This window comes from Perca fluviatilis, chromosome 23, assembly GCF_010015445.1.
Source record: "Perca fluviatilis chromosome 23, GENO_Pfluv_1.0, whole genome shotgun sequence".
NCBI lineage: Eukaryota > Metazoa > Chordata > Actinopteri > Perciformes > Percidae > Perca > Perca fluviatilis.
The window spans coordinates 4,391,573-4,405,614 of record NC_053134.1 but is presented as its reverse complement, the minus strand read 5'-3'; the positions used below and the strand labels follow the sequence as shown (position 1 = coordinate 4,405,614).

General features: G+C 42.5%; 1 protein-coding gene across 6 annotated transcripts in view; it reads right to left on the bottom strand.

The window, feature by feature from the left end:
* Positions 1-14,042, bottom strand: part of LOC120553538 (plexin-B2-like) — a 247,366-nt gene that overhangs the window by 42,423 nt on the left and 190,901 nt on the right. For all 6 annotated transcript variants that reach the window (XM_039792062.1, XM_039792061.1, XM_039792060.1 and 3 more), the window contains 6 exons: positions 13,458-13,569; positions 13,239-13,350; positions 12,716-12,814; positions 11,118-11,213; positions 7,550-7,637; positions 7,147-7,313 (listed from right to left, as the gene is read on the bottom strand). In XM_039792062.1, coding sequence (XP_039647996.1) covers positions 7,147-7,313; positions 7,550-7,637; positions 11,118-11,213; positions 12,716-12,814; positions 13,239-13,350; positions 13,458-13,569 — 674 coding nt within the window. The remainder of the gene's footprint in view (positions 1-7,146; positions 7,314-7,549; positions 7,638-11,117; positions 11,214-12,715; positions 12,815-13,238; positions 13,351-13,457; positions 13,570-14,042) is intronic.

Here is a 14,042-nt window from a genome sequence, read left to right as displayed (position 1 = left end):
GATAATTTTTGGGCCATTTTAGGCCTTCATTTGATAGGGCCGTTTTTAGGCATGAAAGAGGAGATAATGACATGCAGCAAAGGGCCGCAGGTCGGAATTGAACCTGCAACCGCTGCCACTGAGCAACTGTACATGTGGCGCATCCTCTACCAGGTGAGCTACCAAGGCGCCCCTTATTTAAAACTTTTTAAGATCTGTGGCAACAAATATAATGTAGTACAGTATGTAGCATCTAAGACAGGAGTGTCAAGATCAACTTCTCTAAGGGCCACACTGGAAAAAGAGATCCTATAGAGGGCCAGACGTGTATAGTTTATTGACATGCTTTGATTTCATTGAAAAAGTCACATATGCCAAGAATGTCGGAAAAAATGACCAAAACATTAAAAAAAAGCGCCAGAAATGTCAGAAACAGGTAAAAAAAATGACGGAAATTATATTTCCGTCATTTTTTTTCCGTCTATGGTTTTTCATATAAACCATAGACGTGTGAACTATAAATTGATGTGCGGGCCGGATCAAAGTTTGCGAGGAGCCAGATTTGGCCCACGGGCCTTGAGTTTGACACCCCACATCTAAAAGCTGTATTTTTCAAGAAGGCTTCACATATCTGCACCGATTTGATGCCACAACATGACACAGCAGAGTGCCATCATCGGCTCCCTGTATCTAATGTTTCTGGTCTTCTTGCCAGTTAAGAGCTTTCCACAAAAAGCTCAAAATGTTGATGCGGAAATAACAACTCTTGACCCAATCAGCTGCTGCTGCCCCCACGGAAAGTCGAGACAGATGTCACACTTAAGGGAAGAGGTAATTTATTGCGACATTGTCTGTTTGCGAAAAGCTGTATGGATTCTGAAAATGTAGAATATGATCTAACAAAGACAACGAATTGACTGTGGAAAGATAGAAATGAGGCAACTAATGGAGCCAATTATCTTAACAGATGGAGGGATTGTATTCATCCCTGGAGTACGACTCTTCTTCCTCTTCGTCTTCACAAAACGTCTGTTTAATGGTGTCTCAAGGTAAAAGTACTCAGACTGTGTACTGCATACAGTAAACGTGTGCAGAATCGTTTTATAGACACATTTCTCAGGAGGTTAAATCGCTTCTAGGAGCTCTCTGTGTGTGTGGAGAAAACTTTCCAAGGGTAAATCAGGTAAAGCTTAGGATCCATCCTCTGAGGACCAAGAATATCCAGAACAACTTTTTTTTATGGAAATGTGACCTGTGGTTTCTGTGAGGTTTTATATTGAACTAAAGTGTTGGTCAAGGTTGAGAAATGTAGGCTTAATGGTGGCACTAGATGATCGGTCACAGGAGTTATCAAAATCATTACGATTTATCCTCTGGAGATTAAGAATATCCACAATGAATTTTAATGTCAGTCAAGTTGGTTGGTTAAGCAATAATATGAAGTTAAATCAAACCCTTGAGTGTAATATTATATATTTATAATTATAGAACAACAGTTACCAACAAAATAAAAGTTATAATCAAATTGTATTCATATTGTGTGGCAATTCGCTCTCTTAATAAAAAAGCAACAGAGACAATTTCTAGTCTCTCCCTGTTTAGTCAGCCAGTCAACTTAAGCTAACGTTAGCTTTGTACAGATCGTTGGATTTCCCAAAACTAAATAATTACTGCAAATATAAACACCAAACTGCTTTGCTAGCTCTATCCTGTTATAACTAAGATATCTGCTGAAAAAATAGGGATAGGTTTAGATACTAACGACAGCGAACTTCAAACAACAGAGACAATTTCCTGTCTCAATAAAACGTTAGTCAGCAGCTAACTTAAGCTAACGTAAGCTTTGTACAGTTCGTGGGATTTCCCAAACTAAATAATACCGCAAATATAAACACCAAACTGCTTTGCCAGCTCAATCTTGTTGTAACTAAAGTATTTTTTCCATCGACAGATTTAGCTCCTGTACGTCAGGGAAAATCTCATCTAGCAGCTATTTTCTAGATCGCGCTGTAACCGGCACAGCTGATCCAAAACATTTCCAGTGAAAGTTAACTTCAGAGTGTTGTAACAAAGAAGTCGTTTAGTCCGATTTATCACTTTATATACTAGTTGGAGAGCTTTTTTGTGTCCCGCTGTGGTTCCTGAATTACTTAACTACATGAATAGAAATGTTTTGAAACAGTATTTTAATTCAAATTTAAATAGTTGACACAGAAATGGCGGAGTGATATTTTAAGTGATGCGCCAGGTGTGCTCAAATGGCTCTGGGCGTGCTGTCAAGCTGATTTGAGCACGTTCTAAATGTCTAGTTGACCAATCAGATGGTCTGGTCGGATCTTTTTGTTGTATAATAGTTAATCAAGTCCTTTTCATGGGCCAAAATGTTAGTTAATGGTTAACCATGATCCGATGGTGGTGCTTCAAAGTCACCAAATTATCAAGATTCATCCCCATCTGGATCAAGAATATCAAAAGAAAAAAAACTGTATTTTCCGAGCTACCTCTTCACGGACCAAAGCATTCATCCACTGGAGACAATGAGTATCGATCAGCAGTTATAAATATCTATCTCTGGCCTGAAAGTGTTGACTCCTTGCAGCTGTGACTGCAAAAACTACCGCCTACAGTAAGTTATTGTATTCTGTTTGTTTGATTCTTGTCATCAAACCCATTCACTCGCAGATGCATTTAAAATCATCCACGTCCTCAGTCATCCATGTGATTGCTTCTTTGTTGTTTTTCTTGTGTGACTGCAGCGCATATCAGACAGTTCCTCCTCAGTTATTCCTTTGAAATCACAGTATGCAGCTTGCAGGTTTTTTTTTTTACTACAGAAGATACTTCAGATGTGATTTATGTCAAAAGGTTGTTTGGTGTTTTATAACAACGAGTGGGGAAAATGCTATATTCTGGATCTCTTAAATGTGCTTGTTATGACAAGTCTTTCAGTTCACGCTGATTTATCCCGGCCTTATCGGCAGGCGGGAGGGATGAGATTCATTGAGGTATTGATTCAGGAAGCAGAGGTGGAGAGTCTCAAGCGGATGGACGACGTTGCAGGCCACATACACTGGAGACAAAAAATGTTGGGAAGAGTTTATGATTGAGGAGCCGTTTTCTTGTTTTCCCGCAGCACAACTTTTGCAAATACAACTTTTAAAACCTGAACGACGACACTGAAGAGCGGACTGGTGCAGACTAGGGCGGCACGATATGAGGAAAATGTCAAATTGCGATTATTTTTTGACTGATGTTGCGATTGTGATAAGATTCACGATATTGGAGGGAATGATACATTTTTTGGATCATCATTCTCATTTTCATTGAAACAAAAAATTTTTTTTACTATTAGTCATGTAGTGAGATTTCTGCAAGAATCTGTACCAAACAAAGATGTTTTCTGTAGTCTGTAGGATAGGATTTGTAGGCAGGGACGTCTCTGCAGCACCACAAAACTTCATTCAGAATGGTTAAACACATATTTTGCCTTTAACAAATATTGCACCCCCCCTGCGATTTGGATATTGCACTAGTCCATATTGCGATTTCGATAAAATTGCGATTAATTTTGCAGCCCTAGTGCAGACCCGACGGCAGAGAGGCACGGCAGAGAGCGCTGGGCGTCTCGAAGAGGGAGATACCAAAAGCTTGTAGGCCCGTCTCCGGAAGCGAACTGAAACAGCAGCTGGCTGAGTCAGTTTAACACAGCAGAGTCTATATCGACGATGTTTCGTTTCCGGGATTATTCAGGTGCCGCCGAGAAATTCCGCCGGATGTCCCTAATTTTCGGCCGGATGTCCGTCACCTTCCTCTTTCTTTGTGTTGGCGTTCTAAACTCAGGTGGATTTATGAGGACTATGGTTAACTGCAGTGTTGAGAGTAATGTGTTACAAAAGTAACGAAATTACAGTAATGTATTCCTTTTTGCTGTAACACAGTAATATAACGCATTACTAATTCAATTTTGGTAATATTATACCCATTACAATCTCAATAACGTGAGTTACAACCCATTTTAACGCAACATTTAGTGGCCTTTAAAAAAAAAAAAATAAATAAAAAAAAGCCGTGAGTATTATTTCCTGTTGCTGTATTCAACGGTTGAGATGACTGCAGAGACAGATACATTTGCGAGATGGACATTATTTTCAGGAGTTATTACGCTGCGTTGGAGCGAGCTGTCCCGTCACTGTTCTCCGTGGTCAGTTCCCCCGAGCCAGAACCAGAGACTGTACGGACAACATCTGTGTCCCAACAGGGGACGGGACGCTGCTGACAGTTGGGAATTAATGTTTAGGCTGGCTACACGTAAATATCATTGCATTTTATCAGCCGTGGAGAGTAACTATGCCGTACTTCAATACAACTGTAAGGTACTTTTAATTAATCCTACTTGCCTAATGTTGCCTCTATTTTTATAGCTTTAGTTACTTTGCATATTCATATTAATTATACAAAATATTATGAATAATCTATGATGTATTAAAGTGGATAAAGAGGAGACTGTATTGATCCGGTGGTGAAATTCAGCTAGCTGCTAAAATCAAACTTCCGCTGTTATTTTGGTGAAAGTAACTCAAAAGTAATGCAAAAGTAGTGTAAAGCATTACAATTCAGAGACGGTAATATTGTAATACAACTAATTACTCTCAAATTACAGTAATTAGTAATCTATAATGTATTACATTTTGGAAGTAACTTGCCCAACACTGGTTAACTGCTCCTCAGATCTCTGCAGGGTAAATCCAGACCGCTAACTAGACTATCTGTCCAATCGGAGTTTCCTGTTCCTTCCCGAGGCTATTTCGCAGCGGCACCGTTGCTCCGTCCGGCGCTTAGCGCCGCCCAAGACGATTTTGAGTGGTTTAAAGAAATGCCAATAAACCAGAGCACGTTTTTTTCTCCTATCCTGGAATGCTGTGCGGACTAGCCAGACCCTTCTTCGCAGCGCTGTGGAGGAAGGTCTGGCAATGAGAGCCTAAACACAGCCCAAACCCCTCCGGCAGTAGGAACGAAATGCAGTTAACCAGGCTAGGTTTAGCCTTTAGTAGCTGTGTTTCTTTTGTTTTACGAACCCAGGTTAGCTTAGCATTGGAACAGTGTTACTCACAGAGCTTCCCTTGTAGCTCTTCACATCTCGGCTGTCTTTAAATGACACAGACCACAGGACTGGCCTTTAAACTCAGAGACTTTGTGAGGACACTTTCTGCCACAATGCAGCTCAAAAGCAGCCAGGAGCTTTCAGTTCTGATACCGCAGGGCTCGAGAGTGCGACCAATTTGGTCGCAAATGCGACCAAAATTTGTAAGGGTGCGACTAAGATTTTTCCTAGGTCGCACCGGTGCACCTAACGTCCTCGCATCCGCTGCCTCTCCACTAACGGAGCGATGTTGTTTATATCGATATGGTTTAATGTTGCGTTACATGACCCATTCCTTCTGGAAAGCCGTGCCTGTGTTTGGATTTGGATCTCTCCCTCGCGCAGCCCCCATTCACTCACACACGGCCCGGCTCACCTGCAACATGGAGAGACACGCGCCGCTGGTCCAAACCCCCGACATTTGTCTACAGTTTTAATTGTTATTAACACAGCTGTATATTGTTGAAGTATGAGGGGAAACCTGTATTGGTACCAGTGTTTCCGCTGGTAACTCTGTTACTGCGGCGCCACGGCGAAAACACATTATTAAACTAACTTCAGTTGGTTGAGTAATAGCGTGACGGAGCATGCTGGATCATAGTTAATAAAATGCAGCGCAGCGACCGATCCAGACATTTCATCGCCAACACAAGACGGGTGTAACGCCGCTAATGAGTCAGCCGTCACTCTCTGAGTAGCCTAGCATAGCTTCAGTCCATCGCACTCCCCCCGTCTTTCGGTCGTTCTTTTTTTTTTTTTTTTTTAAGATTTCGGCCTTTATTTTGATAGGAAAGCTGAAGACATGAAAGGGGAGAGAGAGTGGGGTGATGATTGATGCTTTAAAATATGGAATATTTAAAATTTTCTTCCGGGGGCATGCCCCGGACCCCCTAGAGGGGTAATATCCTTCTCACCTTTTTCCCGCCCCGACCCGTTTTCATGCCTGTCATATAGGAAAGGGCTGCAGGTCGGAGTCAAACCTCTATATTTACCAACTGAGCTATCCGGGCGTCCTCTCTCTCTTTTAATCAGTCTGTTATTGTTGTTGAAAGCTTATGAAGGAGCTTTCTCAGGCTATTTATTTTAGATAACTTTCATTTACATGTGTTGCAGCTGTATATTTTCAAACTGGTAAAGAAAACCCTGTCTTTTCATTTTATTTTAATCACAATCTGTTTTAATAAAATAGCTTGTGAAAAGTGGCTTTGACTTAAAACTGAACATTTAGCCCACTTTGTGAAAAAATACAGAGCTATATATCGCCATTCAGCGTTACGGCGATGCGAGGAAAAATTTGGGTGCACCTAAATTTTGGGCTGGTGCACCTAAATAAAAAAAGTTAGGCGCACCAGTGCAACCAAGGCAAAAAGTTAGTGTGGAGCCCTGTACCGCATATATCATTATATATATATTAACTATTTTCTGTTGAGTTTGCAATAGTTTGAATAATGTTTTACCCGTTTTTTAAGCGGACATTTGACATTTGACATTTGACATTTGTGTCCAGCATAGAGACTTGACGTGTATACCCCAGTGTTGTTAGATACTCAACAAGACGAAGATGTTAAACCGTCGTTTCACTACTTGCTGAATCTCTACAGCCTGTGGAAACTCAAACACTGCCTTTTAAAGTAACATACACGAGAGTTGAATACCGGAAACATCTCGGTATTTCCCAGGAATCTCGCCAAAAACGGCTGCCTCAGGTCAACATGATCAAACGACCACGTTTAAAAAGATTGCGATCAGAAAATCAAGATGTGGGTGTTTATGTACCCAAATCTTAGACATGAGTAGACTCTCAAACCTGTCGAGGGGGCCACGCGGAATCTGCCGAGGCAAAATTCCACAGAACTTTCGTAACAGAATATGAACACATCCCCCACCCCAAGCAGAAAAACAACCTGCTACATTCCACATATTTGGGCCTGCACATCGAGATTCCTGTCCTGCACATAAAGAAGCTCATACAGTTTGATTCTGATCGATAAAAGTTTGTTTTTATTGTGTGTTTTTTCACTACTCACGTCTGTGATCTCCGGGTTGGGGCACTGTGGTTGTGGCTGTGATGATGGGCAGAGATCCCGGTAAACGCAGGTGTGTGTGGCTGCACACCAGGCACACTGGTACTTGGCTTCTGCGTGTTTACACAGACTGCAGTCCTCCCGTCCCACGGAGCAGTTATACAGCACGACTGCCGAGAGAAGGAATTGAAATTGGAAATGAAAGAGAAAGTCAAACGCCGTAGTAACTGCGCTTCCACACTTCATCTTGATTTGTGTGTGTGTCTCTGCACAAGTGTGTGTGTGTGTGTGTCTGCACAAGTGTGTGTGTGTGTGTGTGTGTGTGTGTGTGTGGTGTGTCTGCACAAGTGTGTGTGTGTATCTACAACTGTAGGTGTGTATGTGTTTGTATAAGTGATACACCAACCTGTCAGGGTGCTGTCAATCTTCCTCTCAGTGACTTTGTCTTTAATATGGAACGATACGCTCACCTCCTGCTGCTTGTCATAGGCAAACTGCACAGACACACACACACACACACACACACACACATATTAAGGATTTCTACAGGGTGTTTGTGTGTGATGAAAGAGAGTGAGGAAGCACACTCTAACCACATACTGCCAGTCTAAGACTCAGTATGAGGTGAGGATCATTGGAGACAGAAAAAGTAGAAGCTCGTGACTCAGAGAAAACAGAGACATTGCTTTGTGGACAATCTTTAACAGTGCATAACTGTGATCTTAAAGTGCCCATATTATGAAAAAAACACTTTTTCTGGTGATTTGGGGTGTTCTTTTGTGTCTCTGGTGCTTCCACACACATACAAACTTTGAAAAAAATCCATCCATGCTGTTTTGAGTGAGATACAGTTTCTGAATGTGTCCTGCTTTCAGTCTCCTAGTGAGCTGTTCAAAATCGGCCTCGGACTGTGACGTCACAGTCCGAAATGAGCTGGCTAACCACAACCGTTAGCTCGTAGCGTTAGCGTTAGCCGGCTAATGCTAGCGTTAGCCGGCTAACGCTAACGCTAGCATGCTACGTCGTTCTCAATAGCAAAGCACTGCTACAACACACATAAGTTCACCATAATCTACAAAAGAACTACTTACATGTGCGCCCTCATTTAGAAGTCTCCCAGCTAATCCTGCCTTGTAACTGACCAAAGTTGGAGAAACAGCCTGTCTTTTACTGTCTCTAGAGTTAGCTAGCTGACATGATCTACATCTGAGCTACTGCGCATGTGCGAGTGCAATCAAAGATAGTACAGAAGAAGAAGAAGAAAAGAGGTCTCACTCTGTAGCTAAAACAGAGACCAGGTGAAAAGAGGAGCTGCAGCAGTGAGAGAGAGCTGTGCAGTACAACAACAATATGGTGTTTTTTGAAAATTAAACCATGTAAACCTATTCTGGTAAAATCTTAAAATACAGTTATGAACCTGAAAATGAGCATAATATGGGCGCTTTAAACGTACAATATGTAATGCTCTGCCACTAGGGGGTCTCTCAATCTAAACAATAAAAGAAGAAAAGACGGAGCATTGGCGTCGTGGCAGCCAGCTTCTCCCGGTTAGGATTCCTTCAGCGTTCATTGTTCTGGAGCTTTTTATCCACAGAGGTCTCCCCCTCTCCAAAACTAACAGAACCGCCAATTGAAAGCTTCACGTTAAAAATCTGTGTTTCTCTGACGCTGTTGGGCTTCATCGGCGGAGGGGCTGCGAGTCGCGCTGTCGCTAATGTTTGCTGCTCTTAAGATCCGGACGTCCGATTGGAAGTACTACAGCAACAGAATGACTAAAAAAATCATTTGGTTTATTTTTTGTGAAGATTTTTAAATAACTTTTACGACGCCTTAGAAAAGGTGGCACAAAGCTCCGCAAGGTCGCGGTCTTTTTTAGCGGCCGTTGTTGTTCCGGTGAGACACTGGCTGGGTGGCGTGAGCGTGGCGTTTCAGTTGCGTGGCGGCTGCGTGGATTTTTCTGTGTCTTTAGACACCAGAAACATGTCTGACGCGGCGCTGCTGCTGCTGCTGCTCTGCTGCTGCTAGCCTTGTCTGGACACATGGATGTTTCCCATTGATAGAATGAAATCCCATGTTAAACATAAATATATACTGATCTGATTACAGCAAAGACAACGTTGGCAGTATTGACGGCAACATAGGCTACAGAATATTTACTTCTGTATTGACAGGTGCAATATTAGAAAATCCATTTTTATATTTATATATATTATATATATAGGAAGCATATATTTTTATATGTATTTGTCTAAACGACACAAACATGTTTTCGTGTTTTATTTTGCGTGGAAACGCTTCCAACACGCTTGCGTGTTGCGTGAAAAATAGGCGTTGGTTCTATTTCTAGCATGCACGCGTTTTCGCGTTTTTCTCGAGCCACGCCTGAGACAGTGTGTAAATCTAACCTGTTACCATGGGAGCCGAAATATAAACTGACACGCCACGCAGCTGACACGCTCGCGCGACGCATCCAGTGTGTAACCGGCCTTAGTCAATAAAAGGTGACCGTCAGCCGCGTACAGAGCTCCGCGAGAGCACAGGCTTTTAGAACGGTCAACATAGCAGCATCTAGCAGCTCCGCTGCGCTGTGGAGTACTGTCTGGCAATGCGAGACTAGCATCAAGCTAACGCTGGCATTGTGTGACGTTGGGTTAAGTGTTCTCAACACCTGGCAACTCCCGTGAACTGAGTAACTCAGTATTTTGAATGTGGACTGTGTAGGAAAAAACTGTAACCATTTTAAACGCTAGCTGTCAGTGTTACATATTGGACCTTTAATAAAACTAAAAGACAATCTAAAAGCTCTAAAGCAATTAAAATCAAAATAGAAAATGTCAAAATCAACCCCGCAATACGACACAACACTGAGTTTGAAAATCTTTTCTAACTCACAGTTTAATCTACTCACAAATTAGCGGCTAATTATTATCTAATTCTCCTAATCATCATTAAGGATACACTCCCTGATTTGGTTACGAACGCCTGGCAGCCTTCACAGTCAAGCTTCAAAACACGAACAAAGAGCTTGGAGAATTAACGTCGAGCTGCTAATGGACACGGAAACAGAATCAGAGTGTTTCTCTAAGTGGACTTAATGGGTTTCATTTAGGTGCAGAGGGAGAAAAACAACTAAAATGTCGCTGTACAGACAAAAAGCGATTGATTGGATTTTTTTTTAAATGCTTTACTATTTGCGAGTCCTGATTTTAGATTACAGTTATTTATATCTTGCTTAATTACGTCTGTGTGCGGCGATGTTGATGGGCTTTTGTTATCAGCTGTGTTTTTGTATATATTTTTATTTATTTTCGTAGCAGAGAAGAGATGCTTTACAGTTTTATAGCCTCTTGTTACCTGTTGTCTTTTGGGAAAGTGTTTGTTCAGTGTAATAACAAATTTAAAAAAAGTGTCTGAATTGTTCCTTATTTTTATAATTGAAATAGTTTTCCCAAAGCTGCCAGTGGGCAAAATGTTCCCTCGGTGCCCAGCAGGAAAATTGTATCTTACACACTGAAACTACCGTCCGTGAGAAATAAATGAACACATACAGGTCCTTATGCATTTAGAGTGGTTTCTGCTGTACCGAACTCACACCGAACTGTGACTTTTGTCTACCGTTACACCTCTATTGGTTTATATCCACGACGTTCTACTTCCGGGATTGCTCCGTTGCCGCTGGAAATTCTGCTGGATGTCCCTCTTTTCGGCCTATGGTTAACTGCTCCTCAGATCTCTGCAGGGTAAATCCAGACAGCTAGCTAGACTATCTGTCCAATCGGAGCTTTCTGTCGCACGACTAAAACTACTTTTGAACGTACACATGTTCCACCGAAACGAGTTCCTTCTTTCAGGGACTGATTGTAAAGATTTACAAAGAATGTGTTTACAGCATTTCCTCTCTAATTTGTTACAATACAACACTGTTTTTATCGTATGTTGCGCATATCGAAGGGCTGTCGCTCCTTCGTACTGACCTCGTAACCGGGGAATTTGAACTTTGACCCCTCCTCCTTGGTGACCGGCGCCTCCGTGTCCTTCATCAGCTCGGTCCCGATGGAAAAGCTCTGTCCCTGGAGACAGACAGGGACCTTATTTACAACCATGAAATACAGTAGATGATAATAATGATAATCATAACAATGTCTTTCTGTGTGCAGAGACAATGTGGAACATCTCAGGTGCAATAATATTATCTATATTCACAAGCTGTTTCTCATACAGGGGATTTTAAACTTGTCTTGTGGCAGCGATAGAGGCAGTGATGTTTCCTGTTTCCTGTACGGGACTCTCACACCGCCTCAAACCACACTGACAGGTCTGATCTCTGGTTACCTGATTGGCCACCGCAGTGTGACGTGGGGTTGCGTTTCTCCAAATGTTGAGAGGGGTCTCAATAGATTATTCAATAATAAGAATTAAAACTGGGCTCTTTTAGAAGTTTCTGTTCCTTTTCAATGTTTTCAAGTTCAATGTGAAGGTGGTTTTTCAAGTTTTTTTGGCACTTTCTCCGAAGCTTTTTACACCTTTTTAAAGTTTTTGGCCCCTGTCTTGCACCCGGCGCAGCGTGGCACAAAGCCCGAAGCAAGTGTCTTTGCTAGTTTAAGACCGACGCAGTCGTCCATTTCCCGTCCTGCGTCCACGTCGTTTAAATAGCAAATGCACCTGCGCCCATCTTTGCACTCATGCTGGTCTTACAGGGAGGTGTGTTCAGGTGCATTCTGGGCGTGCTGGTCTTACAGGGAGGTGTGTTCAGGTGCATTCTGGGCGTATTACTATCTTGAGGCAGCGGGAAGTGATCGCGCCATTGACCAACAAAAACCTGGTCTAAAGTCAATAACGCAGCATTTCATTGTTATTTTAACAGCACATTAGTAAAATGCTCACACACAGGGACGCACAGCAGCACACACACATGCAGAAGATTAAAAATAAAAATATTACGGTGCAAATCTGTCATCATGAAAGTAATACGCCAAACGTGCCTGGCTTTTAAAGGGAATGGGAGATGATCTCTGATTGGTTGGTTGCATGTTACGCCCAAAACACACCTCTGATTAATGAAGACACTAAGTACAACCCTTTAGAACCAGGCGCCCGGCGCACGGACCCTTTTTTTCGCTGTCAAACCAGCAAAAGTGGATTTGGACACGCCCTAAACACACCTGCTCCAGGCGCTTCACACCGTGCGCTTAGATCGTTAAAATAGGGCCCTTAAGCTCTTTTTTTCATGGTTTTTTTCGACCATTTTTTCGATTGTTTTTAAATACATGCAGACATATCGTGGGACCTCTCTAGAAAGTTGGAGATCTCAACCTCCCACCCCCATGTTGAACCCAAAGTTAGGCCGTTGTCGGTCCAACTTTTGAGTGGCAGCCTAAACGCACTACCGCCATTCAAAATGACTGGACAGACCTGCGTTTTTAACGGACGGTCGGAGGGCTGACGCAGGAAAGTGTGAACGAGCAATATACACAAATTCCAATGTGCTTGTAGGACCCTGTACCTGTACTCTATTCCATTCTCTTCTCTTCTAATGAAGCATTTCATAATGTGCAGGTGTGAGCGCTCTCACCATGTGGCCCAGGTTCCTCCCCTGGAAGCTGATGGGGATCGGAAAGCCCACGGGGATCAACTGCGGCTCTGGAGACTCAAACTGAGGACAGCTGTCACTCTTCATCACAGGAAGCAGAAATAGTAGTTAGATTCAACCATCACATCAACACAGTTTCCAAAACCCAAAGATATTTAATTTACAACGATAAACAAAACAGAGAAAAGAAGCCAATAAACATTTGACTTAAATGGTTATTCAATTATTAAAAAAGGCGCTTCATTTTTTTGTTGATCAGTTTGACTTTGGTTCAAAGGAAACGCAAAACACACACACCCACATGCACCCACACACACACACACACACACACACCCACCCACATGAACATGCACCCACACACACACACACACACCCACCCACCCACCCACCCACCCACCCACACGAACATGCACCTACACACACCGACCCACGCACACACACACACACACACACACACACACACACACACACACACGAACATGCACCCACACATACACACACCTACCTGTTTCGGTTTAACAATGTGTTCCCCAGCTACAATATCATTGTCGTCACTGCAGATGTGATGCTCAGCGTTCCACTGACAGCCCCATGTACTGTTCACACAAGCTATACACCTGAAAACACACAAACCCCACATACTTACATACGTGTGTGCGATTCACACCGCGTGTGCGTGTGTGTATGTGTGTGTGTGTGTGTGTGTGTGTGTCGTCCATCTTACGGTGTGTTTGGGTTCTTCCTGACTGTGGCAGCACAGTTGTAGAACTCATACTCTCCAGACGTCACCTCGATGTTGTCGTTCACCAGAACTTTGACTGGGACCGACACGTAGTCTGAGAATACACACACACACACACACACACACACACACACACACACACACACACACACACACACACACACACACACACACACACACACCAAAAAAATACAATACATCAATCTAATGCTTTAAATTATAGATATTTAAAAGGGAAGGTTTGACATTTCGCTTTCTTGCAAAGAGTTCGATAACAAGATCGATAAGATTGTGTGTTTTTTAGTTAAATATCAATCTACAGCCGGTTAGGTTATTGTCAACATACCTATGAAAGCCACGCATCCTGTGAATGTCCTAGGTCTCTAGTTTGTGGTTGTAAAGTTCTGTGAGGCTGATAAAATGGCTACTAAGGGGTATAACATCTTCACACATTAATACAATTGGGCTCATTGAATCCACAAGGGTCCTAGCTTTCCAGTCAGATCCAATTTATGCAACACTGAGACTGTTTAGGGACTCCAGTATGCAGAAATAGAGACTCATGGG